The sequence below is a fragment of the Ochotona princeps genome, chromosome 1, assembly GCF_030435755.1.
Source record: "Ochotona princeps isolate mOchPri1 chromosome 1, mOchPri1.hap1, whole genome shotgun sequence".
NCBI lineage: Eukaryota > Metazoa > Chordata > Mammalia > Lagomorpha > Ochotonidae > Ochotona > Ochotona princeps.
The window spans coordinates 51,009,166-51,028,476 of record NC_080832.1 but is presented as its reverse complement, the minus strand read 5'-3'; the positions used below and the strand labels follow the sequence as shown (position 1 = coordinate 51,028,476).

The 19,311-nt window shown below is 38.2% G+C and overlaps 1 protein-coding gene across 3 annotated transcripts in view; it reads right to left on the bottom strand.

Annotated features, from left to right (window-relative positions):
- Positions 1 to 19,311, bottom strand: part of REV3L (REV3 like, DNA directed polymerase zeta catalytic subunit) — a 156,807-nt gene that overhangs the window by 7,870 nt on the left and 129,626 nt on the right. For 2 of the 3 annotated variants that reach the window (XM_058658048.1, XM_058658107.1), the window contains 8 exons: positions 18,321 to 18,439; positions 15,739 to 15,880; positions 13,229 to 13,473; positions 12,317 to 12,425; positions 9,944 to 10,150; positions 6,415 to 6,524; positions 1,449 to 1,563; positions 56 to 193 (listed from right to left, as the gene is read on the bottom strand). In XM_058658048.1, the coding sequence (XP_058514031.1) occupies positions 56 to 193; positions 1,449 to 1,563; positions 6,415 to 6,524; positions 9,944 to 10,150; positions 12,317 to 12,425; positions 13,229 to 13,473; positions 15,739 to 15,880; positions 18,321 to 18,439 (1,185 nt within the window). Of the gene's footprint in view, positions 1 to 55; positions 194 to 1,448; positions 1,564 to 6,414; positions 6,525 to 9,943; positions 10,151 to 10,563; positions 10,691 to 12,316; positions 12,426 to 13,228; positions 13,474 to 15,738; positions 15,881 to 18,320; positions 18,440 to 19,311 lie in introns of those variants that run through there. The other variant, XR_009244479.1, reaches the window with a different exon arrangement.

Genomic DNA, 19,311 nt, shown 5'->3' with positions numbered 1-19,311 from the left:
TTTCACCAGATTCTTAGTCACTTATTTCTTAAAGAGGAAACAAGCTGGAACTTACCTTAGAAACAGCAGGGCAGGAATCTCTTCTAACAGTTTCTATTCCTTTTGCATCAAATACTGGGTCCTTTTGATCCAGTGTTTCATACATGTAACCCACATATCTCTTTTTTGTTTGCAAAACACAGGGCAAATACACCTGTAGTGATGGCAACAAAATGCTGCTAAATAACTATTTATCCCTGTAATGAATTTTATATATTTCTGTTTTTTTAAAAATCAAATATCAACTATAAAAACATGGTATGACTTGGAGGACAATAAATTCATTACAGAATTTGTGAAAACACATAAAATAAAATTGTCTTACTTTTTTTTTTAACCACTTATTCCTTTTTTTTACACCACCAATTTTGCTCTTAATACTGCTTTCAAGTTATATCTTCTTAAACAATTAAAATATTAGTGTGGCACCTACATATGGCACAAAATTAGTAAGTTGTGAGAGTTCACAGCACGATGCTCCTTAGCCTCCGTTTCTCTTCCCTGCAGCACTCTGTTACCGATGGCCTGTGTTCCCTTCCAGAGATAGTCTGTGCAAGCACAAGGTATGGCCAAGTTTGTGGAAGATCGGATTAGAAGACAAGTTTACTTTGGTGCAACTATGAAATCCGAACATATTAGCGAATCTTCAAATAGTTCATGAAAAAATATGTACTACTAAAAATGATATGTGTACTTTAAAATTTTTTTGTAGGGCTTCTGCCTGGTCATGCCTGTTTCAGCCATTTGGGAATGAACCAGTGGATAGAAGATTTCATTCTAACTTTGCCTTTTAAATAATTAAATCTTTAAAAAAGATATAACTTTAAAAATTCTGAGAGAGATTTATGAAATATTTTAATATTAAATTTATATATTTTATTATTTTATAATACAGTTCTGTAGGTGTGGGGATTTCCCTTCCCTCATGCCCAAATCCCTTCCCCCCCCGATTTCCTGTATTATTACAATCCTTTATGATAAGCTGTTAGTCTATATTTTAAGTTAACACTTCAACTGACCCATATATTGTTAATTACTCTGAAAATGTATTGAACCAGTCAGAAATCTCTAGGAGGACTATGAATTTTATAAGATAATTAAAAATTTTTTATTTAAAAGGCAGAGAGAGATGACTGAGACAGAAGCTCTCCCATCCACTGCTCCCCTACCAAAATCCTGCAACAGTGGGGTTGGGCTAAGCTGATGCCAGCGTGGGTGGCAGGGCCCAGGCACCTGAGCCATTGTCTCATGCTTCTCAGGTTGCACAACAGGAGACAAAGCAGAAGCGGCGCCAGGACTCAATGTTAGGCACTCAATACAGTGTCCAAACAGCATTTTAACTGCTCGGACAAAAGCCCAAGCTAATTGGCGAATTTTATTTGTGATGATTCATACTGTAGTCCTCTTACCTTTTCAAACTTCAGTTTCACTGGTTTAGGGTTGGTCGAAGTTACAGCTTCAGCAATTTCTTGACCAATCTTAAAAGACTGCTCCTTAGTGGCTCCTTTCAGTAGCACAAACATGCTGAAGGATTAAAAGTAGAGTTGGATATTGGGTCATTATGAAAAGTGTCAAACAATGACTTTCCTGACTAATATTCCAATAACAAGAGGAAATCATTTTTCTTTCCTTTATTTTATATTAAGTCACTCATGAATTCATGAGAGCTCATGTTGCATCCAGTATTTGAGACATGAGCTCTAATATTGCAACTGACATAAAAGGTCCTGTATGACAATTAAGCCCACCATAGAACAACAGAATGTGATTATGAAGAAATAAAATTTACTTCTGGTATGGGCTGAATCTTCTTTCTAGAACTACCTAACTTTTAAAAAGCATGTTTTTGTAAACACATGTTCAGTGAGCAAGTTACAGAAACTCACAAAGAAGAAAATAGCCATCTATTATCCTACCATTAAGAACAAGACATTACAAAGACTGTATATATCCCTGTTAATCTTTTCTCATTTGGCAACTGTTTTTGCAATAAAAGGTGTGTTAGGAACATTTTCCACATGACTTTGTTCTTTTACATTTATGTACAACTGTACTATATTTTAATATTTGGATAATTTTACCTTTTTCTTGGATAACATTACAAATAAAATAATCATGTGACATACTTTAGTTTTAAACTAAAAGTCTTTAAAAATTGTTTCAATCTGAGATTTTAAGGCCTTAGGCAGCCAACTACACTTTCAGCTAAGCTATGATCTGGATCACTTAAGCTTTTGTATTTTCTTTTAAGGTCCAACACAGGCTTATTTTTAGAAAAATTATAAAATTCAGTGATTATTTAATAAAAACCAACTCTACTGAGGTATATTTAACATATAAAAATGAACACAATTTTAACAATTGTATAGATTCTTTATGGATTGTATTGTATTTCCCTAAAATTCATATATAGCCTCAAATACCTCAGAATTTGAAGGGATTCAGAATAGGTTATTCATGGAAAAGATTAAGTTAAATGACACTGTTAAGAGTATCATAATGGTGTTTATTTAAGGTGAAATTTGGATTAAGAGACACCCAGGAACCCTAAGCACATAGACAAGGCCACATGAAGACACAGTGAGATAGAAGCCACGTGACAGCTAACAAGAGAGGCCTCAGGAGAAACCAAATCTGCCAACACCTTCATCTCGGACCAAGAGTGTCCAGAACTGTGACAAAATAAAATCTGTTAAGTCACCAAATCTGTGACATTTTGTCATGGCTACCCTAGCAAACTTATACACTGTATAACTATCACCAGAATCAAGACAGAACGTTTTCATGACATCCCAAAGTTCCCCTGCACATTCTTTTAATTAATTCATTGTACTTTGGTCCAAGGTTTAACATAAGATTTTCTATTACCATATATGTTAGTTTTAGTTTTTTTCAAAAACTTTACATAAGTGGAAGTATATTTTATGTCTGGCTTTTCTTAGCATATTGTTGAGACTGACCCATGGTATAAGAGTAACAGTAATGGGTTCCCTTTGTATTGTTCAGTAGTATTCCATTATTTGGGTGTTACACAATTTGTTTATACATTCACTCACTGATGGGCATTTGTACTGTTTGCAGTTTGGGTTCTTTATGAAAAAAGCGCCAATGGATATCTGTATACAAGTTTCTGTGTGGACACGTTTTCATTTCTCTTAGGCAGACAAAGGAGTGGAACTGCTGGGTCATATGTTAATGGTATGTTTGACCTCATTTTACTGCAAAACTTTTTAATGAAAAAGTATTCTTAAAAATGTTCAGATGCAATGATGAATGCAAAAACTTAAAAACTGTGCCACACATTCACATATTTCTTTAAGGTTCCAGTACAGACAAACCAGGCTATGGCAACAGAAACCACCTAAGTGGTTGCTTGAGGAGGGGGATGTGGCTCGGGAGGTAGACAGCATTGTAGGGTGACAGAATGTTCTGTATTTACATTGGGTGGTGGCTCATCACTCAGGTCTGCACATCCTTATGTTCAATTATATCCGTGCGCTATTTTATTAAAAATAATAAACAAAATGGGTGTGGGCCAGTTGGGCAAAAACTCTGTCTACCTCTTGTCTTGGCAGGAACAAAATCAACCTGGGCCAATTACACACTGGTGTGTGCAAGATATGCTACTGGAAGAAGACCTGATAGAGGAGCTTGGGGAACTCCTCTGTCAGGATGCAGTCCCTGCTGGTGAGCACAACAACGAGGGCAAGGGAGCAGTGCAGACCAGGCCAGGTTACAGTACCTGTCAGCAAGCATGTGGGTCAGATCTAGGGGTGGGCCAGCCCATAACATCCACCAGCATATGTGAGAACCAGGACAGGGTGCAGGAGGGGCTAGGTCAGGTCACAACACCAGCCAGTTCACATTAGGGCCAAGATTGGGGCTGGCTGGGCTGGTTAGGCTGGAACAGGGGGCAGACCCAATGGTGGATGCTGATGGAAGGTGAGCCATGCCAATCTGAGGGCAGTGGGTGCTGGGTTTATGAGTCCCAGGAATAGGGGGTTCAGTGGGACCTGGGTCACCTGGTCTGAGTCCTTGGGCCTGCCTGGATGCTGGGTGCTAGATCTGTGAGCCCTGGGGGGTGGGGTCTGGCAGGGCCTGGATCACTTGGCTCGGGCCATTGGGCCCGCCTGCAAGAACTGGTCCTCCTCACTGGAAAAGACAGAGCAGTGGACGGCAGGCCCTGATGCATATTGAGGCAATGGCAGCCCACTGGGAACTGCAGAGGATATCTGGTACCATATCACAAGGAGGAGGACAGAATAAATTGGACAACTACCCCAGTCAAATGACAGCAAACATCTGGGAGAACGGAGAGAGTCTAAGGTCAACTACATCAGCCAGTGGACACTGAAAGGGTTTTCTCATCCTTCGATCAGTAAGACTGACAGCATTTCAGAACTATCAAAGCTACCTGGGCAGAACCCTCACAGCATATGCCGTATCAGGACCCTAGGTTGACATCGGGTAGCTGTTCCCCATTCCCGGGTGTTGGGGTGGTTGGGAGGCTGGATGTGGCTTCTCCTCTTATCCCCTCTCTTCCCCCAGGAACAGGAAGAAGAAATAGAAAACTTGGAAACAATGATCATGCAAGTTTCCCCTAACCCTTGGTCCTTCTTACCCTGACCAACTATGTTAAATTATTTAAAAGAAAAAATTTTAAGAAAAAAAATATAAATAAAAGCAATTAAAATATGCACATCTACACTTTAACATTTTAAAGTTACCAACAGGATACATAGTTTAGATTTGTTGGTGGTGACCAGCATGTGCATAAGCTGATTGGTGTGACGGACGGTGTCAGACTCTGTACTAGCAAACTCGTGCAAGAATCAGGCCTGGGATCATCTCAGACGAAGTTTCTTTGGAGATCCCTCCAACTGAACTGCTGATCTTAGAACCCCAACCATGAAGAGACTGTCAGTCAGTAGATTCTGAATAGGGTTCATTGCGATTGGAACTGAGAGATTGGCAGCAATCCAGAACTGATGAACTATCAAAACTGTATGAGCAGGACCCTCAGAGCGCGCCTCCCGTTGGGGATCTGGGATGGGTGGGAGGTTGGGTGGGGCTTTTCCCTTTGTTTTTTTCCCTGACCCCAGATACAGGGAAAAATGATATTGGTGTGGAAACAATGGTATTACCCACTTTCACCCTGTAGCCCCTGACCCTTTGTTCCCTAATCAACTAAATAAGATTATTAAAAAATAATTGAAGGGCCCGGCGGCGTGGCCTAGCGGCTAAAGCCCTCGCCTTGAAAGCCCCGGGATCCCATATGGGCGCCGGTTCTAATCCTGGCAGCTCCACTTCCCATCCAGCTCCCTGCTTGTGGCCTGGGAAAGCAGTTGAGGACGGCCCAATGCATTGGAACCCTGCACCCACGTGGGAGACCCGGAAGAGGTTCCAGGTTCCCGGCTTCGGATCGGCGCACACTGGCCCATTGCAGCTCACTTGGGGAGTGAATCATCGGACGGAAGATCTTCCTTTCTGTCTCTCCTCCTCTGTGTATATCTGGCTGTAATAAAATAAATAAATCTTAAAAAAAATTTTTTGGTGGGTTTGAGTTTATTTTATGCTGTTTTGGGCCAGTTTGATCTGGTGCTTAACTTTAAGAGAACTAGCCAGGATTAACAGAAGTTTTTGATCACTTTAAAGAATAAAGATAATTAGCCTACCAAGAGAAAGATTGCTTTAAGATGAATTTGTATTTATCACTGGTCCTTTTAATTTACTAAATAGCATTCATCTTTGGGTTAAGAAGTTCAAGTACACTTTTGTAACAATGATTTTCAAAGCAGAAGGTGAGTGAGTAAAGATGAGTCACTGAAGAGACTTTTACTAATTAATGAAGGAACAAAGTAGGTGGGATTATTAATTCAGAATTCAAAGGCAGTCCAGTCTAGTTCTTTGCCAGGCCATGACTAATGGGCTTGAGGAAGTCTGCAAACCCTTTGCAATCAAATGGAAAACTGTATTTGCATATAAGAAGGGCAACACTTTTTTGGGGGCATAATGAAAAGTAACCATTAATATCTTTGGCAACTACCTTTTAAACACAGTTTATGATATACATTTAAATTTAGAAGTCTGCAGCCATGTTTAATTATGACATGCTAAATGTCACTTCTTTATATAGACTTGATTCCTGTGTATTTGGTTTTGAATCCCGTCTTGAGGGATTCCAGGAAAATCCCGTTTGTGGCTTGGGATAGGTTCCCTTTGTTTTTGAAGGCTGTATTTGATAAATCAGAACCTGTGTTAATTCTGATGAGACCACAAACACTGGGAAAGACACAAGATTGCCCTTAATCCACTTCAAATAATGAAATGAAGATCTGAAGAGACGTAAGAAAATATAAAACAAAAACAAATTACCTGTCAGTGTCTCCATATACAACCCTAGCACCCCATTTCTTGGTGTCATTCACCAGTTTAATAGCTCGTTCCAGGGTCTCTCTGGCTTTGTGAACAATGCTATCGCCAACCTGTTGAAACAGACATAGCAGAAATGATTTTTTCACACAGCCCAGTGTAAGTCCAACTACTAACATTGATGAAGACATTTTAGAAAGTCCACAGAAAGTGGAATTAAGTTTATTTGGCATAGTATTTTTGAAATCTCATGATAGGGTCTTCAAAAAAGTTCAATGAAATGCATATTACGAAAAAAATGCATGGATTTCAATTTTTTTTCACCAAAACTTGGCTTCAAATGTTTTCCATGAACTTTTTGAAGTATCATAATAATGTTAAATTACTACATATTTTGAAAAATAAGGAGAAAGGAATGTAAAAAATAGTCACCAATGTCACCATTCTTTTCAGCTAAGCCTTGACAAATATAAAGAGCATCCTCATCCAATTGTATAATTAATAAAAAAGTTTTATTGTATTGCTATTTTAAGTTTATTTTGGAACATTCAACAGAGAATGCCTTATGAAATTTTAAAGCAAAAAGGCATTTTGTCTATTTTGTGAAGAAGCAAACAGTAGTAATGATTATTACTATTACTACAGAATTTGAATTACCTGAACTAATATAAGAATATTAGTTAAAATGCTGACAACAGGTATTTAATGTCCCTTTTGGAGTGTGCATTCAGTTCTCATCTTCCAACTCCAATTTCCTGCTTTAGACCCTCAGAGGCAGTGGTTATGGTTTAAGTAACTATGTTCTTTCCATTCATTTGGGAGACCTGAACTGTAGCTCTGGCACAGCCCTGGGGGACATTTTGGCGAAGTGAACCAGCAGGGGACTGCTCTATTTGTCTGTCTCCCTGCTTCTGAAATAAAAGTAATAAAAATTTTTAAAAAGGCTGTTTAAAAATTTTTTACACATTTGAACAGAGGAATAACAACGGCAGAAATCTTGAGTTTTAAGATCATAAATTCTGTTGAGATCTAAATATATTAGAAAACCCTTAGAATGTGAATTATACCTTAATGTATTTAACAATCATACCATCTAACTGAAACTCAAACTTGAAAAATCTTCAACCTGCCCTCTGTTGCCACTGTCTGTAAACAAAGTAAACTTTTGAACGTGTGAGGGCAAATAGCTGGATAGGTGAGCCTCCCCAGAGTCAAAGTCAATGGTACTTTTAAAAACAAACTTACTGAAAACATATTTATCTTATTTATTTGAAAGGCGAGGGGTGGGAGGGAATGGGAGAGAAAGAGTGAGCGATTGCATTCTCCCCCTCTGCTGGTTCATTTCCCAAATGCCTGCACCAGTGGGCCTGGGCAGTCTGAAGCCAGAAGTCAGGAACCGAGTCCAAGTCTCCCATTTGGGTAGAAGGGGCACCGAGCACTTGCGCCCCTGCTGTCTCTCAGGGTGCACATTGGCAAGCAGCTGGAACCAAGAGCCATGCTAATATTTAAAGTCAGGCACTCCAGCATGGGGTGTAGGCATCCCAAATGGTGTTATTTACTGCTATGCCAAGTGCCTGCCTTCAAATATGCACTTACAAATATATGTGTACACACACACAGAGATCCTAAATACCCATCCAACATGCGTACGCTAACCCATTTAAATTACACCTGGATGATTAAGAACTCTGGAAGCTTCCCCTAAAAACCACCCTGTATCAAAGATCAGACAGTACCAGAGGAAAGGGAAGGAGTGATAATTAAATAATTCTGCCACTTTATGCCATGATTCCTACTTTGAAAAGTATTACTCAATTATAGGGCTAAGACCTAAAAAGGGAAAAATAACTGGTTTTATAATTTAGACAACACTGGGATTCTAGAAAGTGATAATAAAAATATTTAAAATGAAAACGGATTATCTGAAAAAAAAAAAGGAAGAAACAAAGTTCAACTAGTTGAAAACTATCATATATATATGTCTTTTTTTTTTTTAAGATTTATTTATTTTTTATTGCAAAGTCAGATATACAGAGAGGAGAGACAGAGAGGAAGATCTTCCATCCGATGATTCACTCCCCAAGTGAGCCGCAATGGCCAGTGCTGAGCTGATCCGAAGCCAGGATCCAGGAACCTCTTCTGGGTCTCCCACGTGGGTGCAGGGTCCCAAAGCATTGGGCCATCCGCGACGCTTTCCCAGGCCATAAGCAGGGAGCTGGATGGGAAGTGGAGCTGCCGGGATTAGAACCGGCGCCCAAATGGGATCCCGGTGCATTCAAGGTGAGGACTTTAGCTGCTAGGCCACGCTGCCGGGCCCATATATATATATCTCTTTAGCATGAATATCAAGTCAGTAGATTAGGAGAAAAATGTGAACACAGAAAATTTTCAATTATTGAAATGTCAGTGACATATCCAACTGAGACTATGACACTGACTTACAACAATTCCCCCCCCCCCCAAAGATGTATTTATTTATTTGAAAGGCACAGTTACAGAGAAAGGGAGGGAGAGAAAAAGAGAGGAATCATCCATGCACTGGTTCACTCGCCACACAGCCGCAGTGACCAGCATTGTGCTAGGCTGAAGACAGGAACTAGGAGCTTCATTTGGGTCTCCCATAGCAGCGGTATGGGCACAAATACTTGGGCCATTTTCCACTGCTTCCCCTGGCAATTATAGGGAGTGGATGGGGAGGGGAGCAACCAGGATCAAACCAGCACCCAGAGGAGATGCTGACATTGTAGAAGTGGCCACAACAACCAAAGCTGAGCCAATCCTAAGCCAGAAGCCAGGAGCTTCTTCCAGGTCTCCCATGTGGGTGCAGGGTCCCAAGGCTTTAGGCCGTCCTTGAATGTTTTACCAGGCCACAACCAGGGAGCTGGGTGGGAAGCAGAGCAGCCAAGACACGAATCGGTGCCCATATGGCATGCAAAGTGAGGACTTCAGTCTCTAGGCTAGTGCACCGGGCCCCACTTTCTTAATTTTTGAAAGGCAGAATTAGAGAGACAGAGCAAGAAATGTTTCATCTGCTGGTTCACTCCCAAAATGGCTCCAACAGCTAGGGTCCAGGCTGAAGCCAGGGGCCTTAGAGCTTCCTCTGGGTCTCCCCGACATTGGTGCAGGGACTCAAGCACATGGGCCATATTCTGCTATTTTCCCAGGCTCATTAGCAGGGAGCTGAATCATAAGTAGAGCAGCTGGGATTCAAATTGGTGCTGATATGGGATTCTGGAGCTGTAGGCAGTGGCCCCGAGTAATACTATAATTGTGAATATGCAGTTTCTGGGCTTATATGCTATTTTCTATCATTGAGATACACAGAGTTTTCATAGAGAAAACCTATGGATATCAAAGTGTACACACACACTTATACACACAACATATATATATGTAAAAAAAGTATATATGTAAACATTTATTTATAGCACCAGTTTGAGTAAATGAAGCCCTTTAGTCCAAATTTTCAAAATAAAATGAAAAGTGTTCATGAACAGGCATTCATTAACTGTTGCTTTTTTATGTCACTTACCTCAATGCATGGCATTCTCCCAGAGAAGTTAGCTGATGTATAGCCATATGTGACATTTGCTATGAGCTTCAGTCCTAGCTGACGCGCATTCAGCATCCGTGACAGGGCTCTGTCTTGTTTGTAAGCCTTCATTGATTGTTTCACCATAAGTCTAGTCTTCAAAATTTCTTCAAGCATTCTTGGTAGCACACCCTTTCTTACTGAAGGCTATCAGAAAGGAAAAAAGAACGTTTGGTACCCCTCAAACATTATTGATTTATATAATTAAGAAAGAAGCACAATGCATACTAATGGCCAACTATTATGAATTGAAATATGCTAACATCAAAATGGCCACAGGACTAGGTTAATACGAAATTATCACTTTTTATTTCTCTTGAAGAGCATTCTTCTCCTAAAAATCTAATGTAGTACTACTATGTGAGTTCAGAAACCTCCAGGAAGGAGGATGTCTTATGGGATCGTACAACAAGCTTGGAGGGAACTGTTCAAAACTTTGATCAAAACCCCCATTCTTTCAAAGACATATGGGACTTGAATCACTCATAACCAACCTCAACTTTAAAAGATCTCATCTAATGACCCCACACAGCAATCTGCATGGAACTCAATTTATCTACCTTGGAAGAGTGATGAGCTGGGTTGACTCTGCTGACATTCAAACCTGTAGTTCCAGGGACTCTAGGTATTTCAAATCTGATGCTTAGACCACTAAGCCATCCCCTCCGGCCTATATTTATTAGCAATCTGGAAGAGGGGATGAATAATGAGGTGATAAAATTTGTTGATGCCAAAAAAATATATATATAAATCATTTGTATTAGTTAAGAGTAGGGAGAATTTATGAGAACTCCAGTAGGAATGAAAACCACAAAATAGTATCAACGTTGATGATGATTCACAGACACGTGCAAGGTAATGCATGTCAGAGAGACTAACTAAAAACTTTTAAGGTTTACATATTTGATCAAAATATAAAAATAAGTTTAAAAATGCTGTTAAAGGGATTTAATATAACCTGAGAGATAGGCAATAAGGAGATACTTATTCTAATTCGATTCATTTGGTGTACCTTTTGAAGCAGCCACAATGTTCAATAATAAAAAGATAACAGGAAACAAAAATGCAAAATTTATATAGTATGAAAATTGATTTTTTAAAAAAATCACTTTATGTACTAGTTTTATGGGGGGGGGGGAGTGGAGAGAGAAGGAATATTGGAATATTTCTCTTGTTCACTGGATCCACCTCGCAAATGCTCACAATGGTCTTGACTAGGCCAGGCTGAGCCAGGTGCTGGGAACTCCCTCTGGGACTCTCACATGGATGGCAGTAAGCCAACAGCTTGAATGACCACCTGCTAATGCACATATCCTAGGGTGTACCTTAGTGGGAAGCTGGGATTTGAAGTGGAATCCGGTACTGAGATATGGGCTCTGTGTGTCTCAAGTAGCACCTTAACTGCTACACCAAAACTGGTATGTTTTTAAATGCGGGAAAGCATTTTGGAATAAAATAAAAATCTATTTGCACGTCTCCAAATAGGTGTCTGCTTACACGGGTCTCTGAAAATTTTCCAAAAAGGAATATACCATGAACTCTGATGAAAAGCTTCTTTACATCTAAATTGATAATTTTAAGTTAGCATTCCCTCTTACTGCAGAGAATCATGCTACTTTTGTTAAACTCCACGAGAGTGAATTTCAGGGCTGCTGGGGTCCATCCTACCATCCATCACCCTACTTATCTCACGACTAGCTCAGATACACTGCTAAGGAAATAGAAAAGACAGGAATGGAAGTGGCAGATGAGAGATCTCCTAGATCTCCCCCTTCATCCTTAGCCATTTATAAGGATTTCCTTAGTCTCTTGAGGGAGGTTAAGAAAGGACAAAGGGGATCTTGTTATTTATCTTCTTAAAGATGCCATCAACAAACATACAGAGTGTATGAGTATCATTAATTCTCTAGTAGTCTTAATTTTAAATAATGCAGAATGATAAGTAGAGTGTACACATTAAACTAATCAGAAATTTTTAGGTAATTTTTTTAATCTCAAATTGCTGTATCAGAAGGTATCAGAAGGCAGAAGGTACACATACAAGTACATGCATGTCTGTAAATATTTCATCAATAGAAACCTAGTAACTAAAAGGTTTTATGATAAATTTACACAAAAGATAATGTCCTCTACCTGCCCCTGCCCCCCTCCACAGTGAGCCATTAGAAGGTTCCTGTATCTTTTACTTTTCGGATAAAATCATCAGGAAAATTCATTGTTTCTGTTTTACATTTTAGGCCAATATTTAAACCACTGCTACATTTCCAAAAGTTAAGGCATAGTTGATGTCCTTCATTTACAAGAGAGTATTACCTTGACAAAAGCTACGCCATTGGGTGACACTGTGATATCGTGCCTAATCTGATAAAGTAAATCTGGAGGTACTCTCAGAGAAGTACAGCCAAACTTGAACTCATCATACCTGTTAAGAAAGCAAACATTGAAACAGATACTTTCTCAAATCACAGAACAGAAATTTTAGCCAATTTAAAGAATCCTCAAACATTTAAACATGAATCCATGTGGTTGATAATATTTACCTGGAACATCTGGCCTGAGGTGAAATGCTTTCCTATTACCAACAAGCAGTTCTTTAGATAGTTTATAATTTACCTAAAACATTTTTTAAAGGCCCCAAGCTAAAATCTGGTAAATTCTATAATAAAATATCAAATTTCAACTCAATACACAATCACTTTGTACTGATTTCCTTTAAAAAGTTAATAAAAAAAGATTATAAACAATTCCTCAAAACTCTCTATAAAAAGGATTACCAATATAATTTCCACAAATGCTTCGTATGAAGGAGTAAATGCACTACAAACAAAAACATTTGGTCTCAAATACATAAAAGTCACAGTAAAGGAAAACTCTATTTGTTACAGTTCAACATCAATATCTACACTTTTGAAAATTTAAAATGCTATTTTCATTCAGCTTATATATTTACATGAATTCATAACAATAACTTTCAGTTTAAGAGACCATGGGTAGCCACAGAGAGTGAAACAGAGTCAAGGTCTATCTACTCAGCAGTCACGCACCCATGACACCAAGCTCATCATATAGTGACCCATGTCAATTATTAAGACAATTACAATCACTACATTAATTCTGGTATAGCCCATTTAGTTTGCTTAGAAGGCTGTGTCAAGCAAAAAAAGGTTTGTCTCAGTAACAAATAGAAAGCACAACAACATAATTATAAACAAGAAGAAATCTTACTTTCCTAAGTTCTCCACGTGACCAAGGCAGGTGGAAAAACAGTAGTTATATGCAATCACAATAGAAGGATATAATGACTGGAAATCCAAAACGAGGACAGAGTTGCTATAGAAACGGGATTCAGGTTCCATAATTAGGGGAAGACACTGTGGGGCTCTCATTTGAGATCTTTGTTGAACACTAGGTGTCACAGGAATATAGTTCATTGGTTTGGCAATACGCAGCATCATAGATTCCACACGGTACTGCAGGAAGGGAGGGAGATGAGAAAAAATGTTGTTAAAATATAAACATATTGCCCATTTGCATATGATTTTTGCTCGTCAGGATAAGACGAATGAATGGCTTCTTTACAATTCCTTTATGCAATCTCAGTTACTTAGCCTTCAGGGCCTGGAAGGGAATACAGGTCAATTTTCTATGCCCATGCAAAATATTTATGAAATATCAATTTTGGAGAGACATTTAATTAGGTTTCTTTTTATTTTTAAATATAGCAATACTATAATAAGCGGGTGTAGGACAGACTACTGTAGACTTTGACAATCATTTGAAAAGTTGTTCTATAATCCTTAAGAAATTTATTTGGGAAAACTAGAGTTAAAGAGTTGTTAGGAAAGTTAAAATAGATAAATGTTATCCCAATTTTTTGTTTTGTCTTTTTCTAAACATAAAGCATTTTAATTAGTACTTTTCAAGAAGGATTCTATAAAGGAAAGGTAACTTATTTCTGATGGTTTATAAACATCTAGGTCTCCCATGTGAGTGGCTGGAATCCAAGCACTTGAGCCATCTTCCTATGCTTTCTCAGGAGGTGATTAGGGAGCTGGATCCAAAGTGCAACAGCTGGGACTTAAACCAATGCCTACGTGGGATGCTGCTGCCAGTCAGCTCATTGTAACTGTTCTTAAGTAGACAATTTGGGACACTAGGAAGAGAGTACTTATGAGGACCAGCAGGGGTTCACCGAAATAGTCTCCAGTGGTTTTTAGATTACCTTTGTCTTTTAATATAAACCCGGTCAAATGTATTGTAAACATGTCAAAGCATAAATAAATAGATTATAAGCAATAAAACCAAATAAACAAACATGTAATGGAAAAAGTTAGAAATCAATTTTTTTTGCAAGTTTACTGTACCAGTAAATTGGGGAACATCATAAAAATAAAACAATTAAAATAATTACATGAAAGCACTTTCAAGGTTAGGGAACCTGAGTGACTAAATGTAGTATTTCTGATGTCCAGCACAGAGTTTAACAAACTATCAGTACGGAAATACATCTTTGTTCAATGGATGTGTGAAAATTATTTTGCACAGTGTTTGTCAAAATCTCTCATTATTCTTCAGAAATTAGAAAGACGTGAATTAAATGCTCCTATGGCATTTTAAACATTGAAAAAAGAAAATATATGGGCCATCCACATCAATTTCTTTTTTTTTGTATAAACATATATTTTTATTGCATTTCATTTTATAACAGCGTTTCTTAGGTTCTGATGCTCCCCCATCCCCTCCCCATGCCCCCCCATGGTGGACTGCTCCACCTTATTGCAGTATTGCAGTTCAAATCTAGTCTTGTTTCTTTCAATGCAAGCATGTGCCATGCATAGGGTCCAGTGTCTTATTGTCCAGCTCAGTTCAACAGTTTCTTGGGGAGACCAACTCTGGTCTGAAGACACAGCTGGCAGAATATCATTCCGTCCAATTAAATGCCATAACATAACATCAACAAGTTTCCAACATTATGGGGTTAATTAACATTGTAATGAGTGAATGATACCACATCAATTTCTAAATCTCTTCATTTCCAAATCCAAATTAACTATTTAGAGTTGCAAGAAACCAAAATTAGAAACATAAAACAGGGAGATGTTCTATGTGCTTCCTCAGATTTTTTCTTGAGGATTTATGCTTTTATTGGAAAGGCTGATATACAGAGAGAAGGAGACAGAGAGGAAGATCTTCTGTGAGCTGATTCACTCCCCAAGGGACCACAATGGTTGGAGCTGAGCCAATCTGAAGCCAGAAGCCAAGAGCTTCTTCTGGATGCAGGGTCCCAAGGCTTTAGTCCAACCTCTACTGCCTTCCCAAGCCACAAGCACGGAGCTGGATGGGAAGCGGACCAACTGGGACATGAGCTGGCACCCATATGGGATCCCAGCGCATACAAGGCGAGGACTTTAGCCCCTAGGCTACTGTGCCAGGCCTCACTTCCTCAGCTTTAAAGGTGTCTTGAATCACAGTAACAATCTTAAGTAAAGTATTATTCTCAAGGGCATGGAGATCTACTCTTTTAATGGAAAAGTTGTCAGTGGCCAGAAGGTTGGTATATAGAGAAAATAAAACAAAGTCATTATAGTAAATTTTACCAGAAAATAAAATTACTAGGTTTGATTATCTAGTTGATGATTAGTATCCAAGTTTAAAAAGTCTCAATCACTTCAAACATATTAAAGATATATTACTCATGTAGAAATTCCAAGTGTGTAACAAACTTGATTTCTTACCTGTGAACCCCTTGTCAGTACATGTAAAAACTGAATGCCAAAAAGTCTAGCCATTTCACTGGTTTTCCCAATCACATCCAGCTGTTCTAACATTCGGAGATTTCCACGGACACGGCTAACATAATGGTCAACCATTTTCCATCTACCAAAAGAGAACCCTTGCTATTAGCATTAGGGAAAAATTTGAAAACTTAAAACTAGTACTATTTTCTACTGAAAACCTACATATTAAAAATGAGATCGCCAAGGAAGAGTCGTACGAAAGAGCTAAGCATTAGAAAAATGTCAGCATTTCAATGACATCAACTCCAGGAAAAGTATCAAAATTTAAAACAGAATTTCAAAGGGATAGCTATTGTCACTATTTTATGTAATATAATAAAATACTTTTGTTATAAAAAATTGGTGCTTAGATTTCACTGATAATATAAAATTTATTGTACCCACAGGTTTGTAAAAAACATAAAGGCTTCAGAGTTATCACAATAAATATCAGCCTAAGTCTTCCTATGTCTTCTCATAGGAAAAAACAACTATGCATTTGGTGACAGATTAGAAAAATTGAAAAATTAAATTTAATAAGAATGCATGGGACAAGGATATGTCAAATCCAAATTTTCCTTGCAAACTGAAATTTTGTTTAAAACTAAAAAATGAACCTTTAACCAGTTTTGTTTGCATACATATTCAAGAAGTAGAAATAACCCAAATGTCCATCCACTGATGTTTGAATAAATGCAATGAAGTATGATTTGGCAATAAAAGAAAATACTAATATATGCTGTAACTTGGGTCGATCTAGACATCATTATATTAAAGGAAGCAAGCCGCAAAAGGAAGGAACCCAACGATTCAAGCCACCTCTGCTGCCTCCCTGGGTCTACATTACCAGGAAACTGGGATCAGGAGCTGGAGCCTGCTATCAATCCAAGGAAATCCAAGATGGGATGTGTGCATCTTACCCAGTGTCTTAATCACTGAGCCAAAAGTCTGCCCAAAGGCTGCTTCTTGAGGAAGCCAAACTCAGGAGCTGAACCTCAGTTCAGGGTGGAGATAATTTCCTAGACATTTTGTATAACTTGCTAGTATCTAAGCAGCTCACAGCTGGAATCTGTCAGAGGAGGTACCACAAGCAGCAGGAGTTGAAGGTTAGAACTACAAGTGGGATTCCCTGTGCATAACTGTCCCTGACTGCTGAAAACAAACAGGATAAAATCATACGAGGCTTGTAAGAGCAGCTATTGGAGGGCTGAGTGTGTGCAGAACTGGTCAGACAGTGCTGGGCTAGGAGGCTTAGTAATACCAGAGTGGACAGACAGCGTAATTCCCTTGTTAACAACTTCAGCCAGGTCTCAAGGGAAATCTCTGTTGTAGAGTAAGACCCATACTAAACAAAACTTGAAACTAATTTTTGAGATGGAGTCCTGTAAAGCTGGAGGAGCTTAGGAGACACTTTGGGGCCAGTACAGTCCCTTTCTAACCATGAGTTAGAAAGTAACAAGCAACAGCTAGCACTGGGAAAGGGGCAAGAAATCTTCCTATCCTAGATTCCCACAAGGGAATGCTATTGCTTTGGAGGGAGTAAGAGAAAAAGCCATCTATTCCTTGGATGGGTCAGGAAACCTGCTTGGCAGAGGTCAACTGCAACTGTGAGAAAAACAGTAGAAAGTCCTGTCTCTTGAGTCCAGAAGAACAGAAACTTCCACAGACTGAGGCGGAATCAGGAGAACCGAGCAACTTATTCTGCCACCATCACTATAAGCTTGTACAGATTGACAAACCACAGCAGGTTTAATATTAAACCTGACAATAAAAAGAAAATGACTTATGTATACCGTAAGAATGACCATTCACTTCTTATCAGGAACAAAGGAGAAAAGGGAACAATTTTTAGAGGTAACACTCAATTCTAGGATGAGTGAAAATATCACTCAAAATTAGAGTGCAATAAACATTTCCAGAAAGTAAGAGCTAACAGAATTTATCACTAGAAAAAGTCAAAGATCAACGGTTTTTTAGAATGTTAATACATACTAACCACACGACCCAGCAATTCCTCCCTTAGAGAAATAAAAATGTTTACAGACACCTGCTAGAAATCTGCATTTTTATTTACAGTGGACTCCTACCAGAAACATCACAAACTGTCCACAGATAGGTAAATAGATAAAACAATGAATAACAATGAACAAATGACTGGCTTGTGCAAGATTAGTCGCATTTTAAGAAACATTATGCTGCATTTCTCCAAAGATGTCATACACAAAGAGGCTAGAATATTAATACGTACATTTAGATGAAGTTCTAAAACTGGCAGAAAGTAATCTACAGTGATAGAAACCCAACTAGTACTTATTAAACAAGTAAGTGATGGGCAGGCTGATTGGGAAAGTGTATAAGAGAATTTTCTAGGTATTAGGTATGTTGCTTATCTTGATTGGGTAGTGATTAAAGGGCGAATATATTTTTAAAGTCAATGAACAACCTACTTTAAGATATGTGAACTTTACTGCATATAAATTACCTCAATATATTGATTCTTAAAAAAGGATCTTACCATCTTCAGAGTTATAAAACATTACCTGTGTAGATCAGTCTTGTTATCAAACCAATCTGACAACATTCGAAAGGTAAACAGGGGGAAACGCTGATGAAGAATGTGAAAGCTGACATTTTCAAAGGTGTAGTTAGTCAGGGCCACCTAAAAAACAGAGTAAGATGCCATTATTATAATGCTTATATACTTATGTAGCAAATTTGGTTCTAAAAGATCCTGATATCCCTGTAGGCCTACAGCAAAACTACTTATCGAAGTGGTTTGTGTTACAACTGAATCATAATTAATTCACAACTATGTATAGCCTACTACATAGAAATGTTCAGAATATACTAATACTTAACTGGAAAAAACAGACCTGGATGAGATTCAAGTTGATCATGCAATATTTATTTTATGATATCCGAGTTCTTGGCATTTTCTTCATACTCTTTTAAACCATTAAAATGATTGATAAAAGCAAGTTAACTTTTTGTTTTTTCTATACTTATTTTCTGGTTCATCATTTAATGTTCACTAATAATGTTTAATGAGTCATTTAGTTGCAGCAAAACATTTCTTTTCCTTGAACTCCTGGCCCAAGAATTGCGTGACCAGGATCCAATTCACATGAATTATAGTCACTTAATTTTATATCAAAAGCAAAAGGTAGAAAATGACATCTTTAATATATACAGATAAATGCTGCATTAACAAAAAAATGCTTCATTAACTGAAAAGGGACCAAATGTATGAAATATACCTGTGGCAAGATGATCTTAGCAATATCCACAATACAAAAGGAGCCCTGACAATGGTGGGGATTTCAATTCAAAGTGACAATTAAAGAGCCAGTTTCCACTCTTAGGAAGGCATGGCATTCTGAACAATAGCTCATATAGCATTTCAAATGTGCTTATTACATTTTGATTTGGAAATAATTTTTTTCATGTGTACAGTCCAGGAGTACAATAGAGATCAAATGGTAAATTATCTCAATGCAGTGCTTTATCTATCATTACTGTCAATCTCCAGAA